The sequence below is a fragment of the Talpa europaea genome (genome assembly GCF_964194135.1).
Source record: "Talpa europaea genome assembly, chromosome: 4".
NCBI lineage: Eukaryota > Metazoa > Chordata > Mammalia > Eulipotyphla > Talpidae > Talpa > Talpa europaea.
Window position 1 is genome coordinate 139,829,197 of NC_140070.1, and position 23,360 is coordinate 139,852,556.

Genomic DNA, 23,360 nt, shown 5'->3' on the forward strand with positions numbered 1-23,360 from the left:
CTATAAATGTCAAATTGAAGAAATTTAACCATTCAATATTAAGAATAACCTTTAAATTACAGCAAAGTTCTAGTTTAAAAAAAGAGACATAGCAGTCAAACCTTTGAACTTCACTTCCATTGAAATAAAAAAATCCATAATCTAGAAACTTCTGGACTTGTGGCTTAAGAATGCTATGTAATTTTTCTGCCTTCCCTCCTTTAACCATTTGATGATAGTCAAAATTCACCATCTGGATATCAGTGGCATGTTCAGAAGCTTTCAAATGACTCTGCAAGTAAGAAGCCAAATATTCATCTAAATGTCATGTTATGTTAAATGTTAAAATATAATCTGATCAATGTAATGTTCTGAATGGAACCTTACGATTTAAATTAAAACCTCAGCATGATCCCCTGGATTCTTAATCTTGCAAAGTTCTCACCCATATTGGCAGTAAAACAGAAAATTATCTCCTGATGTCCAATGGTATCTTTTTCATTAAAATCCTATTTGCTGGGCCTCCTTAGTGGCACAAGGGATTAAGCGTCAGCACTATGAAGCAATCCATAGCAGTATGATTCCCCCCAGGGAGGTGACCCACATGGTGAAGCAGACCTCTCCTGACTTGCCCACTGCTCCCCTCAGCAGTGTATTTCAGTCAATCCACCTGTTCTGCTCCCCACTCTGTCTCTGGTGAATCCTCTCCGCGCCGCCCCCACACCTCTGGCCTACACCCCATTTCTTGTGTGCATAAATAAATAAATCTTTAAAAAAACCCACAAAAACCCTATATGCTAACCCTGAGAGGTTAGGTGACATGATTCATACCCCAGGACTTAAATATTCTCATCTGGTTTATAAAATGAAAAATTATTTTCCAAACTTCATTTTTTTTTAACTATATTTAGTAAATGTTAATATCAATTATAGAATCTCAGAATAAAGTAACAATCTAAGACAGAACATATGAAAGATTAAAATTTTCCTTCTTAAACCTTCATTCAATACATAAAAAGTCACTCTGTAAAGTATGATCTGCTTATAAACAATATTTGTTTCACAAGGTTAAAACAAAATATCCAAATAACTCTAAACTTCATTACCCTGAAGTTTAGAAAATGTTTTCAAATCATTTTGTTTAAGTTTATATTCTTATGCAACAGCATAATTTATATCAATTTATTACTAATTCAATAAACATTTATGAAGAATATTTGTTCTTTAGATGTCATTTTCAGCGGTTCTTTTTTATGTGAAATTCTCAAGTTTTCTCTCATCAATACAAGAAGGTCTAGTCTTATATTTGCATGAGCCACCATTTCATAGATTTAAAACAATCACCATGGTTTCTAGGAACTAGGCAAGGCAATGAATAGATGAAAGAGGAAACTGCCTGGTATTTTTCAACCAGTGACTGATGAACATTCTTGGGGGATAAGAGCATTCTGCTTCTCTACAACATAAACGAGGCAAGTAGAAAACAGTGTCAAACGCCTTAAAAGCTTTCCATATCCCAGTTTCAGCAACATTACCCTAAACTATTTCCTAAAAGCCTTTGGAGTTAAAGATACCAACAAGTATCCAATCTTTTTCCAAGAAGAAATTTACTTTCCTAAAGAATTTGATTACAGTAATGTGTTTTTTTACGTATTAATACTATTCTAGATGTCTATGGGTCCAGAAGAGAAGATCATTCTTACCTGGAAAGCTTTACTTAGCATATGTTCACCTTCCTTAGATCCAAGCAAATTTACTACTATTTGTTTGCCATATAAATTCTTAAGAGTTCTAAAATGCCTGTTAAAGAAAGAATATAAGCAAATGTCAAATGATAAGCCAAAATTTTTTTTCCATAAGAAGAATCCATTATTCAACAGTGGCAGTATTTTAAATTCATAGATTAGCAAAGCTGGATACAAACTGACACCACATGATCTTGAAGCAGTGAATTTATGAAAACTCAGCTAATGCAATTTCCTCTCTGACTCATCAACGCTGAGACTCCCACCTATGCTGGAGCTGCCAGAGTTGGGCTCTCTTACCACTCTTTGAGGCTGGTGCTAGACAGGCACAAAGCACACAGAGCCATCTGCCCTGGGGGGAAGGTGGCTAGGGCAAGGGTGCAGGGCTGCACCTCATGCATCAGGCAAACCGTGAGATTTAGGGTGACCTCCTTAATGGTTCTAGCCTTACAAAAAACTGGATCTCATTATGAGTCTGTTTTTCTCTCCAGTTTCTGACTCTTCCAGAGGCTCTAGATCAAGGCCATTGAAGGAAATATGACACGGGTCACAGATATGATTAAAAATTTTCTAGATGTCACATTTAAAAAAGTAAAATCAAACAGATAAAATTAATTTACATGTATTTTATTTAATCCAATACAGCTAAAATACCATTTCAACATGTAGTCTATGCAAAACAAATATTAAAAAGATATTTAGCTTTTTTTTTTTTTTTGCTTTGTCTTTGAAATTCAGTGAATACAGTACATAGACTAGTCCCATTTCAAGTGCTCACTAGTTACATGGGGTTGGTGGCTACCATATTGAACCGTGCACCCAAGGATGTGGCCTTAGGCCAAGAGATCAAGCACCACACACCTAGTGCTACCATCCCTAGGAGTGGTACATAATGCTAAGTGCCACTGTTTCTAGTCAAATTAGAAATCAGGAGAAATTTTATGCAGAACTGAAAAGGCTGAAATGATTCAGTAAATATAATTACAACTAATCTCACTGTTTGACAATATCAAAACTTATAGCACTGTGTGAAAGCAATCAGTCTCACCTATCAAAAGCAGGTGCATTGGCTTCAAATCCCCTTGACATACGGACACGATGAGATCCCACCTAGAACAAGAAATATATGTCTAATCACAACAAAAGCCAGTACATAGACTAAAGACATTCTCTTTTATTTGTGAAACCATGACCTCACACTTGACAAACTAACAGGGATTTTTATTTATGAAAGATTTTTAAGAGTTCTTTATATAATTACCTGTTTTAAGCTCAAACTGTAAGCCCTATGTAAGTTAACAGATATTATTTCCATTTGGGCAATAAACAAACTGAAATGCAGACAGTGAAATAACCTGTTTTCATAGGTCAATATAACTAATTCCAAATTAGACTCAATTTCCAGAGACCTAAATTCCTATTTCCTCCAGCTATCTACAAGTGCAATGCTTATGTACTGTTTTTCTCTGTTTTGCTGCATAGTCAACGTCTTTGCCCAGAAACCCAATAAATCAAAATTCTTGTTCCTGTAAAAACATGTCCCAAGTCAATATGTCAGTCGTACAACTACAGTAATAGCACATTTTGCAGAATCAGAAAATTTGGGTTAAGAGAATTAAACAAGAAGGAAAATAAGGCCTCCCTGGTGGCACAGGGGTTAAAGACAGCAATATCAAGCTACTGCAAGCTACTGGAGCATCCATTCAATCCTGGCTGGCCAGGGAGCAACCCACATGGCGCAGCAGACCGCTCCTGTCTCTTGCCACTGTTCCCCTCAGCAGCGTATTTCAGCAGATTTGCTTGTTCTGCTCCCCACTCTGTCTCTGGTGAATGCTCTCACCCCCTGTACCTCTGGCTTACATTCCAGTTCTTGCATGCATAAATAAATAAATCTTTAAAAGAAAATGTACTAGTAACCATAACTTCTTTTTAAAAAAAGAAGGAAAATATCTACCTATTGTATTTCATTATAGTTTTTCTTTCCTCATATTGGGCAGGGGCAGAGAGATGGGGCAGAATGGAGAAAGCTGAAACAGAAGCCAATATAAAGCTGAGACCAGATTACTTCCCAAGCTTTACTTTCAAACATTTCCCTCTGAGCCTCTGGGATCAAAGTTCCTCAGAATCATTCTTGCTAATCTGTGAACAAACGACTTTATAGGAGGTGTGGGAGGAAAGATGCCAAATCATTATGCAGTTCTGCAAATAAAACCAGAAAATAAGTGCCAATGTGCTCATCCAATTCCAAGATTGAATGAACAGTTTTATCATTCATTAAACATTCTCTATTCTGTTCTGGTGAGACAATCTATTTACTCTCATGGTAATCAATAGATTCTCCCTTTAATGCTTTTTCCTTTTAATAAGAAATTGATTTGGCTAATGTCACATCTATAGTCAATTTTATTTTTTAGGGCTTAATAGTCTTTATAAGACTATTATATATATGTATTACACACATGTAATATATATGCAACTAGCTACATATCATAACTTTCACAACAAAGCAGTGGTTAGATGGGGTTTTATTATTCAATGTTAAAGAAAAAAAGTCCAAATAAAAGAATTACTATGACAGTTGTGATGAAAGTACACTCCAGAAAGTTGTAAGGCTTTCAATAACCACAAATTTACCCAATTAAAAAAAAGAAGACTTCATCAAAAGATATATTTTTTTTTGTACAATGTTTGCTTTTTTTTTTTTTTAAGATTTATTTTTATTTATTTATGCAAGCACTGGGTACAGTCAGAAGTGCGGGAGGGTGAGAGAATTCACCAGAGCCAGAGAGGGGAGCAGAGCAGGCAGAAGGACCGAGGTACACTGCTGAGGGGAGCAGCGGTAGGCAGGAGAGGTCTGCACGCCATGTGGGACCCTCCTCTGGTGGCCGGGAAGCAGTTGGGGCCCAGTGCTCTACCGCTGCGCCACCGGGGAGGCCCCAAAAGATATTCTTTAAGAAACATATAGGGCCTCCCCGGTGGCGCAGCGGTTGAGCGCTGGGTTGCGAAGCTGCCCGCGGCCTCTGCGGCGCCGGTTCGATCCTGGGCTGCTCCCTGGCCACCGGAGGAGGGTCCCACATGGTGCGCAGACCTCTCCTGCCGCCCGCTGCTCCCCTCAGCAGTGTACCTCGGTCCTTCTGCCTGTTCTGCTCCTTGCTCTGGCTCTGGTGAATTCTCTCACCCTCCAGCGCTTCTGACTATACCCAGTGCATGTATAAACAAGCAAAAAAACAAATAAATAAATAAAACATGCCTCTATTAAAAAAAACAAACAAACATATAGTTAAGGTGTTATGGAACATCATTTTCTGACAATATTCCAGATCATAAAGAAATGGGAGTTTAATAAATCTGATAAGCAAAATATATCAACAGTGGGAAGAACATCTAAAATACTAGGAGAAATATTGTTAGAAATCTCTGAGAATCTTTCAGGAAAGAAGAAATTATGAAAACCTTACGCAGGAGGACAGGAGTGGAGACAGAAAAAAGGGACAGTACCAAGGCCTAGGAGAAAGCTGAGGCTGTCACAAGACCACCTGTTGCTGACTCAGGACTGGCTGTTGGATCTACCTCAACATCACTAGGGTAAGTTCCTGTACAACAAAAGTGCTCAAATTTGAGTGGCAGAGAACTTGGTTAAAAATGCAGGTTCCTGGCTTCATTATAAGAGATTCTATTCAGAAGATGGGAAGTGAAGGCCATGAACCTACATTTTAGGATCAGTTCAGATGATTCCTTTAAAATCTTTTCTTTGACAACCCTCAGAAATAATCATCATGGAGAAGAGGGCAGTCAAGGGCCAACCGTCTAAGGATTCTCTGTTAGTGACTTCTGACTTGGAATAGTTCACCAGACAATACTAACTTCTAGAATCCCCAAAACTGAATTCCAGACCCAAGAAGACACAGGACACCTAGCAACCATTTATAGCCACTCCAAGCCAAATGTCCTTCTTTGTCTTTTATTGGAAAATTAAATTTTAAGACTTAATATTTTTATTTTTGAAAATCAATATCCATTTTTCAGTTAAAATCAATTAAATATTTTATTCCTTTATTACAAACTCTTTCAGAATGGTGGAGAAAATGCTTTGCTGTAAAAGACAGTCATGAAGTAAATCTATTTCTAGTAAAAGAAAGGCTGACTCTGAAACTGCTAAGCTAAATAATTGAGAACTGCTGACTCAATCCTCAACCCAAGACAATAGGGCAGCTCAGGGACAATTTAGCAGAATTTTTGATTGGTCTCAAGTCTGAAAAGTTACTGTCTCCATCAAAAAACAAGTGACTTAAATATCCATGGTTTTCAGCTCATAATCAAGTGACATTAGCCAGCCAGACTATCTGTATGATCAGACAACAAAGAAGTAGGAAGGAAGTCCCACCCACGGAGGATCCCTCAATGTAACTATTCAGAATCCAGCCTTATCAAATAATCAAACACTGTAGTTCTGAACTTCTTAATAAAATAACACAGGAAGAAGCATAACAGAGGAGGTTAATAGATAAATACATTATCAAAATCTCTTACACAAGCCTGTGTCTGAAACAAAAGCATTTACATTGCTTCAAAACAGGACTTTGGTAATGTTCTTAAAACAAATACTCCAAACCCTTCTCTTATCATGAAAGTTTAGAAGAAGTGGGGTAGGCTGGAATTTTTTCTCAACAGAAACTCGGAGAGATATATATCTACTTAAATTAACCCTACAGGCCAAAGATCAGACGCATACAATTCAAACTATTCTTGAGAAGAGCACAAGAATTTTAGCAAATCAGTACGAGCATTAATCTCTGTTAATTCTTGGAATGTCTTGAGTAAACTGTATTATTAAAAAGATTCAAATGTTCTCCAATTTTTTTCCACAATAACTATCCTAGAATGTAAGAGATCCAACTATGAACTGAAAGGAGGCAAGAATTTCTCCTGTCCATTTTTTCAATATTATAGAATGAGGCATAAAATTGACAGTATATACTGGAAGCCTAAATATACTACTAATACTCTTACTTTATAGACTAAAGATTTTTTTAATAAAGTGCAAAATCACATTCTTATGGATAATACCATATTATGATCTTAATATGAAAAAATTATTTTAAAGATTATACATATATATCTTTTTTTTTAAAAAGATTTACTTATTTATTTATACAAGCACTGGGTACAGTCAGAAGCGCAGGAGGGTGAGAGAATTCACCAGAGCCAGAGCAAGGAACAGAACAGACAGACTGACGAAATACACTGCTGAGGGGAGCAGAGGGCGCGGCAGGAGAGGTTTGTCGCGCCATGTGGGACCCTCACAGTGGTCGGGGATTGAACCATCGCTGCAGTGGCTGTAGGCAGCTTCGCAGCCCAGTGCTCAACCGCTGCACCACCATGGGAGGCCCTATACATTTATATCAACAAGACAAATGAAAGTTGTTTTGTTTGATCTCCAGCCAGAAAACATATTCAAGATAATAACAGGTCACTAAAAATTAACGAAGTAAAATTTCAGTGGGAGTACATTATTAACAATGATGCTATCCTTTACACAGCACTGACTGCATGCCAGGGATTATTTTAAGTACTTTTCATTTCATCTTTCAAGAAGCTGAGACAGGGCATCCCTGGTGGCACAGGGGTTAAAAGTCTCACCACTGTCAAGCTATCACCAGCCACTGCAGCATGAGTTCAATCCACAGCCAGGGAGATGACCCACTAGGGAGCAGCAGCAGCAAACCTATTGACTCGCCCACTGCTCCCTCAGCAGTGTATTTCAGTCAATCTGCCTGTTCTGTCCCCACTCTGTCTCTGGTGAATCCTCTCACTCCCCACCCCATACCTCTGGCCAACATTCCAGTTCTTATATGCATAAATAACTAAAATAAACCTTTTTTTTGGGGAGATTTTTTTTTTATTTAAATGTTATTTTTTATATTCCCCATACAATCACAACCCCCTTATTTTGACCCCAAGCCCTTTTTTCCCCATCCCCCCACCCACCATAGAGTGTCTCTGGTTCATAGTTGCTTGTCGATTTTGATATAAAATAAATCTTTTTTTTAAAAAAAAGGAAGCCAAGACAGGAGGGGTTAAATTACTTGCCCACAATCATACGGTTAATAGCAATAAAGATCAAGTTGAGAAGTTTAGTTTCAGTTGCTTTAATTATTACATTTTTCTGCCTATTGAGACTAAATCATTATGTACTAAGATACTGACACAAAAATTTGCAGACATTTTGAAAATCAACATATTATGAAAACATCAAAAATTTAATATTAAATACAGCAGTTGAATTTCTGAGTATATTTAAAAAAACTGTAAAGGAGAAAATATCTAAGACAATTCCAGGAAGTCTGTGCTTAGATCCTTGTTTGTGAATCTAGCTAATATTATTAGATTGAATAATAGAACTCTCCAAATGAACTAACAAACTATCCCAAAAGTTTAGGAAATTTTCCAAAAGCAAAAATCAAAACAAAACTGAATTTCAGACGCATACCTGCAACCCTGGTTGCTCCCAGAACAGCGGAACAGATCCCCGGATTTGTATGAAGGAAGAAACCGCATCATCTAAGTACACAACCTACAGAGAAAAGCAGTGTGTGAAATATTCCTACAAAGCTGTCCCTTCTGCGGAGAAGACATAGTATAGCTTACAGCCATTCTCTCAAATACTAATTTTTCTAACAAAATATCCAGAATAGGCCACTCAGTAAACTTGACTTTTCACTTAGTGATGGATCTTCTCTTTATATATATTAAACTAAAAATATATGCGAAGAATCACAACTTTAAAAAAGGAATCCCTTTAAATCTCAATATTTCACAAATATACCTTTATGATTCATTTAATTCTTTTTTTTAGCTTTTAATGTTTTTCAAAAACTAACTTTAATATCTGAGTTGGGGAAATAGCCTGAATTTATATTTATATAGTTTAATAGCTAAAAGGATCATAACTTTTCATTTGAGATTGTACCTATATCTACCTTTAAGAGTTGGATTTGGGGAAAAAAAAACCTTTAAAGTTGTCTAGATTTGTAACAGAAGATTTTAAAATTCAATACAAAACATGTCACTGACAATGCCACAGGAATTAGAGAAATCCATGTTACCTATTGGAAGAGGCACACTAAAACAGATTTAAAGGAAACCTTTCTTAGGAAAAGCTTAAAAGTTGTCAAAAAAAAAAAAAAAGAAAAGAAAAGAAAAACAAGCATAAAATGACATTACAGATGTTAAAATGAGTTCTGAATTAAATCAAACTTGATTATTCTATTATTTTTCTATGCCTCTCATCTAATACATGAATTGAACAATATAAAACAGTACATACCTGTTCTGTTTCTACAAAATTAGCAACGTGACCATCATCATTTGTTCCTCGGACATTAAACCGGGTCCCAGCTCGTTCACAGCTTAGTCTGGAAATGAGGCAAGCCTTTGCCTGTTTATGAGCAGCATAGATTGTTCTGATTTCCACTCCTCCACACATGAGGCGTAACAACCAGTCATCACAATTCACACCATAGTGCTTAAGATGCAAGTGCAGAGATTGATTCCTGACAGAAAAAAGAAATACCTGCATTAGCTTCATGAGTTCTATATAACACAATCTAAATTTTAAAATGGTGCTCATGGGCAACAAGTCTAAGAAATCAAGAAAACAATCACAGGTGGTGCAGGGGTTAAAGTCTCAGTGCTAATAAGCTATTGCCAGCCACTGTGGCATGAGTTTGATCCCTGGCCAGGAACCTAACCCACAAGGTGCAGCAGACCTCTCCTGTCTCACCCACTATTCCCCCCTCAGCAGTATGTCTCATTAAATCTACCTGTTCTGCTTCTGTTCCCCACTCAGTCCCTGGTGAATCCTCTCACCCTCCACACCTCTGGCCGATATGGACTCTTATATGCATAAATTTAGAAAATTATAATAATAATGATCAGAACAGTATGGTATTAGAACAAAAGTGGACACACAGAGGAACAGAATACAAATTAGAGTCCAGAAATAAACCCACATTTATATGGACAGCTAATCTACAACAAAGGAGTCAAGAATATACACTGGAGAAAGGAAAATCTTTTCTATAAATGCCGTTGGAAAAATTGAATAGCTACATGGGAAAGAATGAAGTTAGATCACTATCTCATACTGTACACAAAAATTAACTCAAAATGGATAAAAAACTTGGATGTAAGACCTAAAACTATAAAATACATAGAAGAAAACATAGGCAGACACTCCATGACATAGGCTTTAGTGATGTCTTTACAAATTTGTCTCCAAACAGCAAGAGAAATCAAAGAGAATATATATAACTGGAACTATATCAAATTAAAAAGCTTCTGTGCAATGAAAGAAACTCCCACTAAAACAAAAAGACACCCTACTGAATGGAAAAAAATATTTGCATGCCACACATTTGACAAGGGGCTGATAATCGAAGATCTACAAAGAACACATACAACTCAACAAAAAGAAAACAAATAACCAAATCAAAAAAATGTGCAGAAGAGCTAAATAGGCACTTCTCCAAAGAATACATATAGATGGCTAAAAGGCACATGAAAAAAATGTTCATCATCACTAATCATCAGGGAAATGCAAATCAAAACTACAATGCAATACCACCTATGAGAAGAATCCATATCTAAAAGAACAGCAACAAAAAGTATTGGCTAGATGTGAAGAAAAAGAAACCCTTGGAAATATAGGCTGTTTCAGCCCCTTTGGAAACAGTGTAGAGATTTCTCAAAATATTGAAAATACATCTACCATATGATCCAGCAATTCCACTCCTAGGTATCCGCCCAAAGAATGTACAAACACTAATTTCAAAGGGAAATATGCACTTCTATGTTCGTCACAGCACTGTTTACAATAGACAAGGTATAGAAACATCCTAAGTGCCCCAAGACAGATGAGCGGATTAGGAAGATATGTGGTCTGTATACACACTGAATATTATTCAGCTATAAAGGAAGATGAACTCTCACCATTTGTGACAACATGGATGGAAATGGAGGAGGTTATGCTAAGGGAAATAAGTCAGAAGAAAGAAGACAATAACAGATGGTGTCACTTAAATGTACAATACAGAGAAACAAAAAGGTTTGGATAAAACCAAACCAAAACCCAGAAATCTGACTGTAGAATTGAAGTTTCTAAAGGGGAGAGGGGATGAAGGCGGCTATGCATTTCATCAGGCAGAGTCCTCCCTCTGCTGCTGGTTTCCATTTTTCTTTGCTGTCAATGTGTTGCTGTTTTAATTCTATTTAAATTTATAATATCTCCCAATTGGAAGTGGCTTCAAATCTCCGGGTAGAATGAAACTATCTGGATTTTGTAACAGGTATTTGCTACTCCCTGATTACAAAACTTACTTGGCTGTATCCTGGAAAATGTTTTTACCAAGTGGGAAGGGTATTCATAGGGAATTCTAAAAGCTTTCACTTTCATATGCAAAGTGAAGCTCAAAGTGCCAATCTTCAGTAAAAATTGGTAACTTTTGGTAAAAATGGTGTATGAGCAAACTTCAACTTTAGTGTTTTCAAAATTCAACTTTAGTGTTTTAGCCTCCCTTTTGTTCAACCTGTCTCCCAAAGGACAAATGCTCCTCTCTCTCACAGCAATCTGTTATCTAAATCTGCCCCTACATCTACCGGTAACTGAATAAAAAGATCAATGAATTATTCCTACTGATTAGGCTTAGCCAATGTGCTTTACTGTTGATCCTTTAGCCAGTGCATCTGCACCTGCTTGGATTTCCAAGGCAGGAAAACTTATCTCTCAATTTAAACAATTTTGTAAAAGAATGAGGAGGGAGAAAATAATAAAGATTGCTGACCTAAGTCACTATGCAGCACTTGCACCTTTTTTCAGGAATGTCAGTGTTTCTCTCAATAGACAAGGTGTAGAGCTGACATGAGAGGACAGGACTCCGTCCCTCACCTGCCCTATCAACCCACCACCCACCCTCTTCCTCTCTTGCTTTGCTAGGGTCCCAAGTCTCCGATGACAAACAGCCCCCAACGAGTGATGGCTCCACTTAGGATTTTTCAACTTCATGATGGTGCAAAAGTGATAAGCACTTTAGAAGGAACTATGCTTTGAATTCTGATCCTTGCCCATGCTAGCCACATGTGGCATAACTCTGCCCCATGATGCAGTGGCAGCCATGTCATCAGAGTAGACAACCAATACTCTGCAGTGGGCTAGGTTCCTTCCAGCATTTTTTTTGATACAGATGGTCCCCGAATTCCAATGTTTCGATTAATGGTATTTTCAACTTACAGTGGGTTTTCAAGATAGAATTCCATTGTAAGCTGAGGAAGATATGTATAGTGCTCTAAGCCTTTTTTCATTCTTTTCTCTCTTTCCCCCCATGCCATCACTCTGGGCCAAGACACCTCCACGTGAGCCACAAGGTGACCAAGCTATTGCTCTAAAGTTAGTTTCCTATTCTAACTTTGTTGACTTGGAGCCCTCTGACATGCAGGCAAAAATGGCGAGACTTGTATGTACTATTCAAGGACCACACCGGTAGAAAATGTGAAGGACAGATAATATGCAGGAGGTTCAATACACCTTGAAGCTGAACTACCAGAGAGAGAGAAAAGAATTCTGAACTTTGGTCATGAAACATATGTAAACACAATGACATTTAATTTGTACACTGTGTTAAGGAAAAAAGTCAACATCAACACCGGCTGAGAACAAGAGAAGCATTATACTTAAAATCTGGTCTGCTACAATAAAGCAATACTAATCATAGTCACGTGTGCTCTGCTTATCGTTTGTGACTACTTACAGTACAGCACACGATGCATAATCAGGAAATATATCACATTAACTACTTAAGTCTGATTTTATTAGGTACTAAACTTTACCCCAGTTTACTACTTCTTCACAGTCTTGCTCTTGAATGAAGCTCACCTACTTACAACCTTCAAATTAAAAATATGTTGGCACAGAGGCAATATTGCCAGGGACAACATCTCAAAACTAAGGACAGAAAGTGTGAGTAATGAATTCATTCGAATTCATTCCTAGTTTTAAGATATTGTCAGTATATTTCTGAAATGAAAGGTCTGTCAAGCTCAAGAAGAATGAATGGGCTTCAGGTCATACACCAAGTTACACAAACTGAGTGGACCTCTCAAGCTCTGTGAGGATTCTGCAGCAGGACAGAGCAGTGTGCTCTGTCCCCAGGCATCCCTGCTGTCTCTGGGATAAATGCGGGACATGTTGTGCCCCAATGGCCAAGCTACTCCGCAACACATTATCACGAAGGGGAAAATGCAACACAGACTCACCAGAAAAATCTATTGTCAGTTGTGTGTTCCTGCATGCTCCGATGGGCATTAAGACTCAGATCTAAACTGATTCCAGATGCAGACCATGCAAAATAAAAGTTTCCTGAATTCAGAACTTTCCGCACTTCAGAAATCCGATCCTCATCTGAAGAATCAACTCGTAGTGATATAAATTCAGTGGAAGTAACTCGGAAAACCTCGGATTCTTGAATTTTTCCAACAGACATACATCCAGTGACTAAGACCAGATAATGTAACATAGTATCACCTGCAAAAAAAACAACAAAGATTTGGTTTGATAAAAGACCTGAATGTTTTTCAGAGATCAAAGTTTCTTCCCACTTTTTTCTTGGGTCTCCATCTTTTAAGTCTGACAGTATGGTTATTTACCATAGACATGTTTAAATTTAAAGCTAAATTATGGCAAAGGTTGGGGAAAAAGCCCTTCTTTAAATACATTTAGTAGAATGTAGGATTTAAACATTAGCAGAATAATCTCACAATTCTGAAATTGTTCCCCTACTTTTTTTAAGGCTAAGTGAAATTTATCAAATGAAAAACTATGCATTAACTTCCCTACCTTTCCTTCATGATTACTAGGAGGTTCAGATAAGACAATGAATGTGAGAATTCTTTGTAAAGAAGGTTGAAAAAAGTATGTATTAATGTGAGTTGCTGCTGACATAGGGGCAAAAACTTACCAAGATTTAATCGTAAAACACCTAAGAGTCCATATGCATCCAGTACTTTGGAGTATGTACCCTTGATTGCCTCTTTTTCTGCAGATGCTATAAAAAAAAGTTTTAGGGTAAGAAAAATGACCTTAAACATCAGATTCTAATTAGCTATAAAGCCAGTGTTTCAACCAAAAATGTCTAAATCTATACTGCATATTTTATTTATTTATTTATTTATTTTAAAGATTTATTTATTTATTTATACAAGCACTGGGTACAGTCAGAAGCACGGGAGGGTGAGAGAATTCACCAGAGCCAGAGCAGGGAACAGAACAGGCAGACTGACGGAAGTACACTGCTGAGGGGAGCAGCGGGTGGTAGGAGAGGTCTGTCGCCCCATGTGGGACCCTCCCTGGTGGCCAGGCATCGAACCGGCACTGCAGAGGCTGCGGGCAGCTTCACAGTCCAGCACTGAACCGCTGCGCCACCAGGGGAGGCCCTATACTGCATATTTTAAACATAAATATATGGCATAAAAACATTTTCTCAAATTAACTGAGCTGCTCTTCCCAAAGAGCCAACAAATTATTTCAGCACCATCTATTAACTAATTTACCCTTCCCCATAGATTTTTGTTATCTTTAATAATATTCACGTGTTGGGGGGGGGTTGTTTCACTTTTTCTTCTCTGTCTTACTGATCTGTTTGCCTACTCTTAATACTGGCATCACTGTGTGAGGATAAACCCAAAGGACAATACCTACCTCCCTGACAAGAAATCTTGAAGAATCTGGCTTCAGTATCCTCTTCCTGCTTCATTTTTCATTACTCTCCCTTCCACCCCTTTCATCCTATGCTCTAATCACATTAAATTCCCACTATTGCCCAAGCCAACTCTTTTACCTTCCTGTACCTTTACATGGCAATCTAGCCTTCTACCTGTAAGGCTCTACCTGACCTTTGCCTCTAGGCAAAAATCTTATTTGACTTGTAAAAACACAGGCACACAGTCAGTTTCTGGAAACTTTTCTTTATTTCTCCAGGCACAGTTCTTTCACAGAATTCCTTCTTTGTATTGCCAAAACATCTTATATATCTGCATCATTTGTCTTTCCCAACAGCCAGCTTACTCCTCAAAGGCAAGAACTCTATCCTATTCATCCTCTCTCCCTGACACTTAGAATAGCATTTGACACATGGAAGACTGACAAAAAATGAAAGCCTATGGCAATACTTGACTACACAGTTTAGCACAGGAACAGAGGAGTCTTCAGTCTGGCCTCCTCCATCTGATTTATTTATTCTCCTTTAAGCTAATGTTGTCTTGCTAATAAATATAACCCATGGGATAATTTCCCTGCAGCAGGCTACTGTGATTGTTCTACTGAGAAAAACAAAAACAAATCCTGAAGCTTTAAAGGAAAAGCCTTTCTACTTGTGAGCATTTACACTTACTGAAAATTTGACAAAGAAATAAACCACAGCTAGTATCTCAAAGGACAATTACAAAAATTACATTCTAAGGTCTACAAGACTGGAAAGGTCTGATCCTTTTTCTGGCTGGGTCCTGGCCCTTCCTTTTTCTGTCCCCCTCTGTTGCCCTCCTTTTTCTACTCTCTACATTCCTCTGCTCCCCCATCTCACCTCTTGCCTGGCTCCTTACTTACCTTCTCACTCCTGTATCTGCAATACAGGATTTTGGCAATACATGTAAACATGCAAGCAGATCCTGATGGCCTTTCCATTTCGTCTCAGTTTTATTGCCAAAAAAGGGTTCTCTTTGCAGCCTACTGCTTTGCCTAATTCTCCACAGTCCTCTACATTAAAGATCTTTCCGTTTGACTAGCAACTCTTCTGCAGGGTGCTACAGACCATCTCACTTTGCCTGATGTTTCATTGCTTTTCACTCCCTCTGCTCTCAATAAGCTTTCTTCTTAGTTACCCCACTTCTGCCTTCGAATGAGCTGTGTTCTGCAAGTTGAAGCATAGGCTGAGACCAAACGACCCAATCACTCCATTAAGTTGATCCTGTCATTATTCTCTAGCATGCTCAGCATTAGGTGTGGGCCTTTCTCTTTATCAAACCACCCAGTATGAATTGAGGAAATGAAGATTTCACCAAGTCACTAAAATTCTGGGGATTATTTTTATTTAATTCTGTATTCCTAGAGCTCCTCTTATTATTATACCGTATGTTAATAAAACAGTTACTCCTAACATTCAATGACAGGTAACACAAATATAAAACATCACAACATATATTTAATTATATTTTTTAAAGTAAGACAGGATTGCCTTCACCTAAATATTGCCTTGTTAAGAGTACCACATTACACAAAAGCAAACATTCATGAGACTTGTTATATTTCTGATGATGAAAGGCATGGCTTTTAGGACAAATATTACACTAGAGCTTTATAGGTTACATGCTACCTGCATTTAAATTACCATCACTAATATAGTAATATAGTCACTAGCTAAAATTACTATGCAACAAAATGTTCTAATAATGAATAATCATCTCTTCATTAATTGTGCTCCAAATACATGAATAATCTCTCTCAGGCCCGGTAAAGACTGTCACTCAATTCAAACAAATGTCACGTTACTTAGAAGAATGCTAAAGGAAAGGAAAAGTAATTGATACATAAGATTTCATTTTCCAGGAATATATTGGCTTCCCCTCAAAATATTAAGTGGAATCTTAAAACGATTTTTAAAGAGACAAAGAACGTTTCAGCTGTGCTGCTTGTATATTGTTTGCGGATGATGATTTGTTTGCGGATGATGATGACTAACACTAGGCTAAGCATTTTTCATGCATTATTCAATTTTCACAAGAACCCCATGAGCAAAATTACTGCTATTGCCATTTGATATGTAAGGAAAGAGGACCGGAGAGGTTACTTATTTGTTACACACTTGTCTGAGCTAAACAACCTGAGTCACAGAACACAGCTTCACAGGATTTTGTCTGGTTCACTGCCCTATCCCAATGGCCAAGCTCAGTGCTGGGCATTCAGTAGGTGTTTAAAAATTTTATGCACAATGAACTAGTGAATGAAATTTCAGGGCCATATGTAATTTAAACTCTAGATATTTCCAATTTAATAGGAGAAAATGTTTTTTTCTAAATATTTTCTATTTATAAGGCTCTAGCTGTTTCCTGTTCTTCCACAAACATTTCAAAGGTGTGGGGTAGAATGGGAGAAGGTACTTTGCAGGCTGTCAGAGCCCAAGTAGGTCAGGAAGGATGGCCCACACATGGAGTTGGAATGAGAGGTGAGCAAGAGGGCTTTCACCTGGGGGAGGCTCTTGGAGCCTGGCACAAGATACTGGCAAGGTGGTGTCCATGGGAGAATGTTGGGAGCAGTAACGCACGGTAGGTTGGAGCTTGAGAAAAAAAGGGAGAACAGGGTGCACTAGAGGGAAGCCCAGGGCAGCGTGCTGGAGCCCCAGTGGGTGAGGAGGGCTTGCATAAGAGGGCAGGCAGCATAAGAGGCTGCTGTGGCTACACAAAAGCGAATGATCACAGATAATGGAACCAGGCTTCTCACTGTCAGAGATGGAATATAAATATGGAAAAGGAGAAAACTAGACTGGACACCAGTTGACTGGAATTGAAGTTACCTGTGTGAACTCAGTTTTCTAGACAGACAAAGATATAAATGGGTGTGAGGAAATTTTCAAACATGATGACCATGGCAGAGTGGGGAAGACAGGCATTGTTAAATGATGCTAACCAGGGTCTGAACTAGGGGAATTTAGTAAATGGCAGGGTGTGTGGAGAGGAAAAACAGACAGAAAGAGCAGAAATCAAAGTTCAGGGAATGCGGGAGAAGCAGTTCAGGCTGCACTCTCCCTAGTGCTGTCTGTTACAGTATCTTCTGTACTTTCACAGAGGAGACAGACTTTTTTTGCAGTGACTCTGTGGGTTTTTCCTCCTATGCACGGTAGTGCTATTAAACAAACCAATGGGAGGAGAAACAAACCTCCCTTTTTCCAAGTTACTGATTTCTTATCACAAATAGGTATGAATGTCCAAGAAGACCATTGTTCTTGGAGTAATTCTAAGCCGATCAAGAGCCTCAGCAGTTCAGCTAAGGTAAGGAGCCTGCACCTCTTTAGCTCACATGTTCAACACGGAAGATAAGGCGCAGACCCACTTCTGAAATTACTGCTGTAACACCTCAAGGAAAAATAGCACCTAACTTCCCTCATCAGTTTAAAGGGAAAAACTCTTTTCCCCACGTCACATTCAACACTATCTTTCTTTCATGCCTTAACTTTATTTAGCCTTCAACCTGAAGCTAACCTGCATTTCCTGAAAACACAAATCTCCTTAAGCACAAACTTACAGTTAACAGCTGTATCTTAAAACATAGCCCCACATCTTCAGAACTGATAATCAGAAGCCCTCTGATCTACTGAGTGAACATGAGAATAGGAATAGAATTTAAAGCAAAATAAAATATGTCATAAATATATATTCTCATGAAAATATTTATGGATGAAATAAAATAATCTCTGGGATTTACTTCAATATAAAAGGCCAAGGGGAGACAGTAGACAGCAACCTAGACAAACACAAGTGTCCATGAATTGATAATCATAGAGTTGAGTGACGGATACCTGGGAATCAGTGACACTATTGTCTCTTCTTTGATACTTTCCAAAATGAAATGATGAAAACATTTCAAACATTCTTTGACATATTGGATAAAGTAAAAAAGAGAGAGACAAGATAACGCTGGTCAATCAGGGAGCTAAGGCTACTGGAATTCTAGGTGTATCAGAGAGGTGCCTTCTTCCAAGTACATTACATCAGAGGTATTATCAGTCAAAAGTTCAATGGGCATTTGGATGTTTATAAACTGAGAAGGGAGCACTAAGTCCGACAGCCTTGAGAAAAGCACATAGTCTGCTCTTCCTCACATATTCATCAAATATAAATATGTAATAAACTGAGAAAGGAGAAGCCTTGGCAGTTCCAGAAGGGAGACCCCAGGAAGGGTAAATATTGCTGTACCCTGTGAAAACTGTTTTCCTTGCATTCATCACTGGGATAGTGATATCCTACAACTTAATTCATTCACTATTTTACTTCTGTGCATGTTTTCAACCTTCTTTTAACTGAACAAGTTCATGGCTGAGCCTACAATGCTTCCTATTTAAACTAAAGAAATAAAAATAGAAGCTGTAGAGATGATCTATTTATAGACTACAGAAAATATTCAGGATAAATACATCAACTACTCTATCAAAATTTAACAGACAGCCAATTGTTCTCAATCACATTATTTGACACCCTTTTTTGCTGGAGTGTTTTATTTGCATAGCACCATGACATATGACATGACTGGCATCACTCAGCATTGTAGATTTATACCCTCCATTCTCAAATTAGAATTTAAGACACATAATGACAGATAAAATAAGACTACAGAAATTAAAATAAAGATATAATCATATACTTTTTTATTTTCATGACTTGTGAGACTACAAAATAGATTTATTAGGGCTTCCCCTGGTGGTGCAGCGTTTGAGCGCTGGGCTGCAAAGCTGCCTGCAGCCTCTGCAGAGCTGGTTTGATGCCCGGCCGCTGGCAAGGGTCCTACATGGCGCACAGACCTCTCCTGCTTTGCCCGCTGCAGTATATTTCATCAGTCTGCCTGTTCTGTTCCCCGCTCTGGCTCTGGTGAATTCTCTCACCCTCCCGCGCTTCTGATTGTACCCAGTGCTTGCATAAATAAATAAATCTTAAAAAAATAAAATAAAATAAAATAGATTAATTAAACATAGAGTGGGTGCTTACACTTGCATTGCTAAATCCACCACTGACTGGAAACAAAATTAATAACTTAAATTGTATTTTAGGGATTGAATTTAAAAGTGAATGTCTCTGACTTCAGGTGAATGACAACAATGCAAACTCAATAATGCACCTATCCAATAAAAATCCTGCTATCCAATGTCAACATTCTGCTGTGGCTCAAACCTTCCAGACTGGGAACAGACTGTTCTCAGCTGATACAGGAGATCAAGCCAAAGAGAGTTATTAAGAACCTGAAAACAAGATTACAAAGTATGCTCTTCCTAGAACTGCAATTTGCCTGTGGTTGCATGCACCACAGCTTGCGGTTGGCCTATTTGCATGCAGGTAACACTGTAGAGAGAACCAATATCCAGTCAGAGGATCCTAGCTATCACCATCATGCAGCCCAAGCTACTTATTTTCAGAAGAAGACTAGAGGTTAGGTGATTCATCCAAGATCATAACACTACCTGACAGGAAAACCTTTCCAGTTCACTGTACAAAAAAGAGAAATCATTTTAGAAGGAAAAGGTTTTCCTTGTATAATGAATAGAAATTATAGTTTAAAGGCATGCCACTATCCAAATTATTGTTCTAGGGCCTCCCCTGGTGGCGCAGCGGTTGAGCGCTGGGCTGCGAAGCTTCCCGCAGCCTGTGCAGCAACAGTTCGATCCCTGGCCACCAGTGAGGGTCCCACATGGCGCGCAGACCTCTCCTGCCACACCCACTGCTCCCCTCAGCACTGTATTTCGTCAGTCTGCCTATTCTGCTCCCCACTCTGGCTCTGGTGAATTCTCTCACCCTTCCGCGCTTCTGACTGTACCCAGTGCTTGTATGAATAAATAAATATATCTAAAAAAAAAAAACAACAAAAAAACTCCAATTATTGTTCTATATAAATTATACAATTGTTTAAAATAAAATAATCTTTCACTCATTCACACAAGTATTTATTAAATGCCTACCATGTATGAGGGCCCTGGCAAGGTTCTAGAAAATTAAAACAAAAAGGAATTAGTGTCTAAATTCTTTCTATTAGGAATATAGGCATTATATAATCAGACAATGCAAAATTATAAATTATAATAAGCACAATGATGGAATTTCAGCAGACTGCAACAGGAGGACCTAATTTAAAACTGTGTTGGGGGAGGGTAGTGGTTAGAATAAGCCTGCATGACTATGGGAGGAAGTGACCTTTAAGCTGAAACCATAAGAATAAACAAGAAATTAACCAAATGTAGACTGGAGGCAAAAATGCCTCAGGTAATACACACACACACACACACACACACACGTATGTATTCATGAATACATACATAGATCCCCTACAGTCCAGCCATTCAATTCTAAGGATACATCCAACAGAAATGTGTACCTATGTGCAACAAAAAATATGAAGACATGTACAAGGATGTTCATAATAGTGTCATTCATAACAGGTAAAACAAAAATAAAGCAAACGTCAACAAAATAAATATCGGAATAGTCATACAATGCAATACTGCATAGCAATGAAAATTAATAAGCAACTGCCATATGCTACAATATGAGTGATCTCTCTTATAACTGAGTAAAAGACGCTGGACAGAACAAATGATTCCATTTGTGTTAAACTGAATTAACAGCCATCTATGATAAGAAGTCAGGACAGTGATTATCTTTGGGGATCACGGAGGAGATAATAATTGGGAAGGAACATGAGAACTTCCTGGGGGCTAGTAATATGTTCTACTTCACAACCTGGTAGTGCTAATACAGGCAACCACTCAGATAAGGAAGACTAAAAATAAAGAGTAGATCTGACGAATGTAGACATCAGTCAGACCATCACCTCAGTATCTGTTCCAATCCCGCCTTACTGTATAGCATGTATAGCAACCATACAGTTCGAGAATATGGAAACCAAGCCAATCACAGAATGTGCACATTCATTGCCAATCGTCAGCTTGACCCAGAAAGCACAGGCTATCCTTGTGGCTACAGGAATGTACACAAAACTCAACTTGGTCCATTGTAAGGGGTTGTAGGAGCCAATCCATTATCTCAGCTTGAAAGAGCTGAATTTTAGTAGTGTCATACAAAATAAATACTCTGTACAACTATCGATCCCAATCCCATACAGGTTTGGAACATCGGCAAATCTGATATCGTTTCTACCCCATTATCTAAGAAAATGGCAAAAATATTAAGGAAGATAGGCCAACAGCATATCCCTAATGTTGAGGAAAGATAGACCACAAATGAACACTAATATACAACCAGCCAGGAATTTACTTAATTACCAGATTCATCTTGCCTATAATTTGCACACGGTCCACAGAATATTAAAAGACTCTGTTTAACTACACATCATAGGTATTCAACAGACTACAGCAATCTATAGTCCACCAGTGAACAGAATGAAACAGAATCCACAATAAATATTTATTGTTAAGAGCTAGTTCATATAAGTTAACACTCTTTATAAGATTATAGAAGAAAACTGTAGTAGAATGAAGAGTATGACATAACATTCAATATGTAGAAATATGTTCAAAGCCAATAAATTAATACTTTGTGCTTTTTTTCCTCTTTCACTGACTTAGTTATCTCAAAACCATCCAAGAAATTAAAGGGCATATAAATTCTTTCAACCAAACTGAGGGAATAGTTAATGTTTAACTGACAATGAAGAGTTAATGCATCTCTCCAGATGACGTTTATTCACAGTAATTCATAGCTTCATAGATGTCAAGTTTATTCACAAATATTCATAGCTTCATAGCTACTAGCTCAATAGCTATGAAGCACCTCCTGTGTGAATGCATAAGATACTTTATAGCACTAGGGAAGAGCAACAATGGTTTACACTGGCAAAATCTTTTAGCTGGGAAAAGATAAAACACAGATTCTTATTAACAAGCATTTAAACACTCAAGCAAATTTAAATTGCCAGCATTAAAAATATGCTGTGCAATTTTTAAAGTTATACCTCCTTTTGGCAACTGCACCAGTCCATTCCACTCTGTTTCTTTCAAACCTAGAGTTAAAATATACTAGGTAACAAAACTTCACTGATTCAGACTATTTCACCTCAGGATTTTTTAAAATGTTGGCACCAGATATAAAGGAAAATGTAAACGATGTAAAGAAAAGCAGTACTATTTAAACTGTTAACCATCAAAATTGGCTCGTAGGTTTTTAGCTTTTGAAGATCGGAAAGACTTTTTCTTTGGGTAGAATATAGAATACTAGGTGGAGTTTTTGGCTTTACTTTTACTCACACACTCGCACTGATCAGCATTTGCAAAGTTTCTCCCTTTATACATATGTAAAGCTCTCTGTGAGATGACATCTCTCTGGTAGTCACCCTTGATAATCTGTTGCTTATCTGTTGCTCTTCTGTGGAGTCTGGAAACTCTCAGGTAGTCAGCAGGAGCGATGGTAAAGCTCACCTCATTTGTTTCCCTTCTCTCAGGGATCAGTGTCTTGTCCTACATATTTTCAAAGTCTGAAAATCATTAAACATTTTGTTTTGCTGTTGCTGTCATTTAGAATGGGAAGGGTAAATCCAGTTCCCCTTGCACTATCACAACAGAAGTGAAAATCCTGTTGTAGTCCGAGTTAGTTATATTTTATAAGACATATCCGGACATCTGATAGGCCCAAACTTATGCAGTAAAAAACTCACTATTTGGGGTTTTACTACTTGTGAAAGAAAAATTCTGCCTTTATCTTTTATTTCTCACAGCAGAGTTAAGTGGAAGAGAAATGAAAGCGCTTAGGAAGTACACAGCGCCGTGGCCCGATTCCAGCAGGCTAATCTAGCTATTCCACCCAAGAGGGAAGTGA

General features: G+C 37.9%; 1 protein-coding gene across 5 annotated transcripts in view; it reads right to left on the bottom strand.

Annotated features, from left to right (window-relative positions):
- SYNJ1 (synaptojanin 1) overlaps window positions 1-23,360 on the bottom strand; it is a gene marked incomplete at both ends in the record, with an annotated part of 71,562 nt that overhangs the window by 41,007 nt on the left and 7,195 nt on the right. For all 5 annotated transcript variants that reach the window (XM_084231004.1, XM_084231002.1, XM_084231001.1 and 2 more), the window contains 7 exons: window positions 102-271; window positions 1,683-1,779; window positions 2,773-2,834; window positions 8,215-8,298; window positions 9,052-9,277; window positions 13,035-13,302; window positions 13,736-13,822. In XM_084231004.1, coding sequence (XP_084087130.1) covers window positions 102-271; window positions 1,683-1,779; window positions 2,773-2,834; window positions 8,215-8,298; window positions 9,052-9,277; window positions 13,035-13,302; window positions 13,736-13,822 — 994 coding nt within the window. The remainder of the gene's footprint in view (window positions 1-101; window positions 272-1,682; window positions 1,780-2,772; window positions 2,835-8,214; window positions 8,299-9,051; window positions 9,278-13,034; window positions 13,303-13,735; window positions 13,823-23,360) is intronic.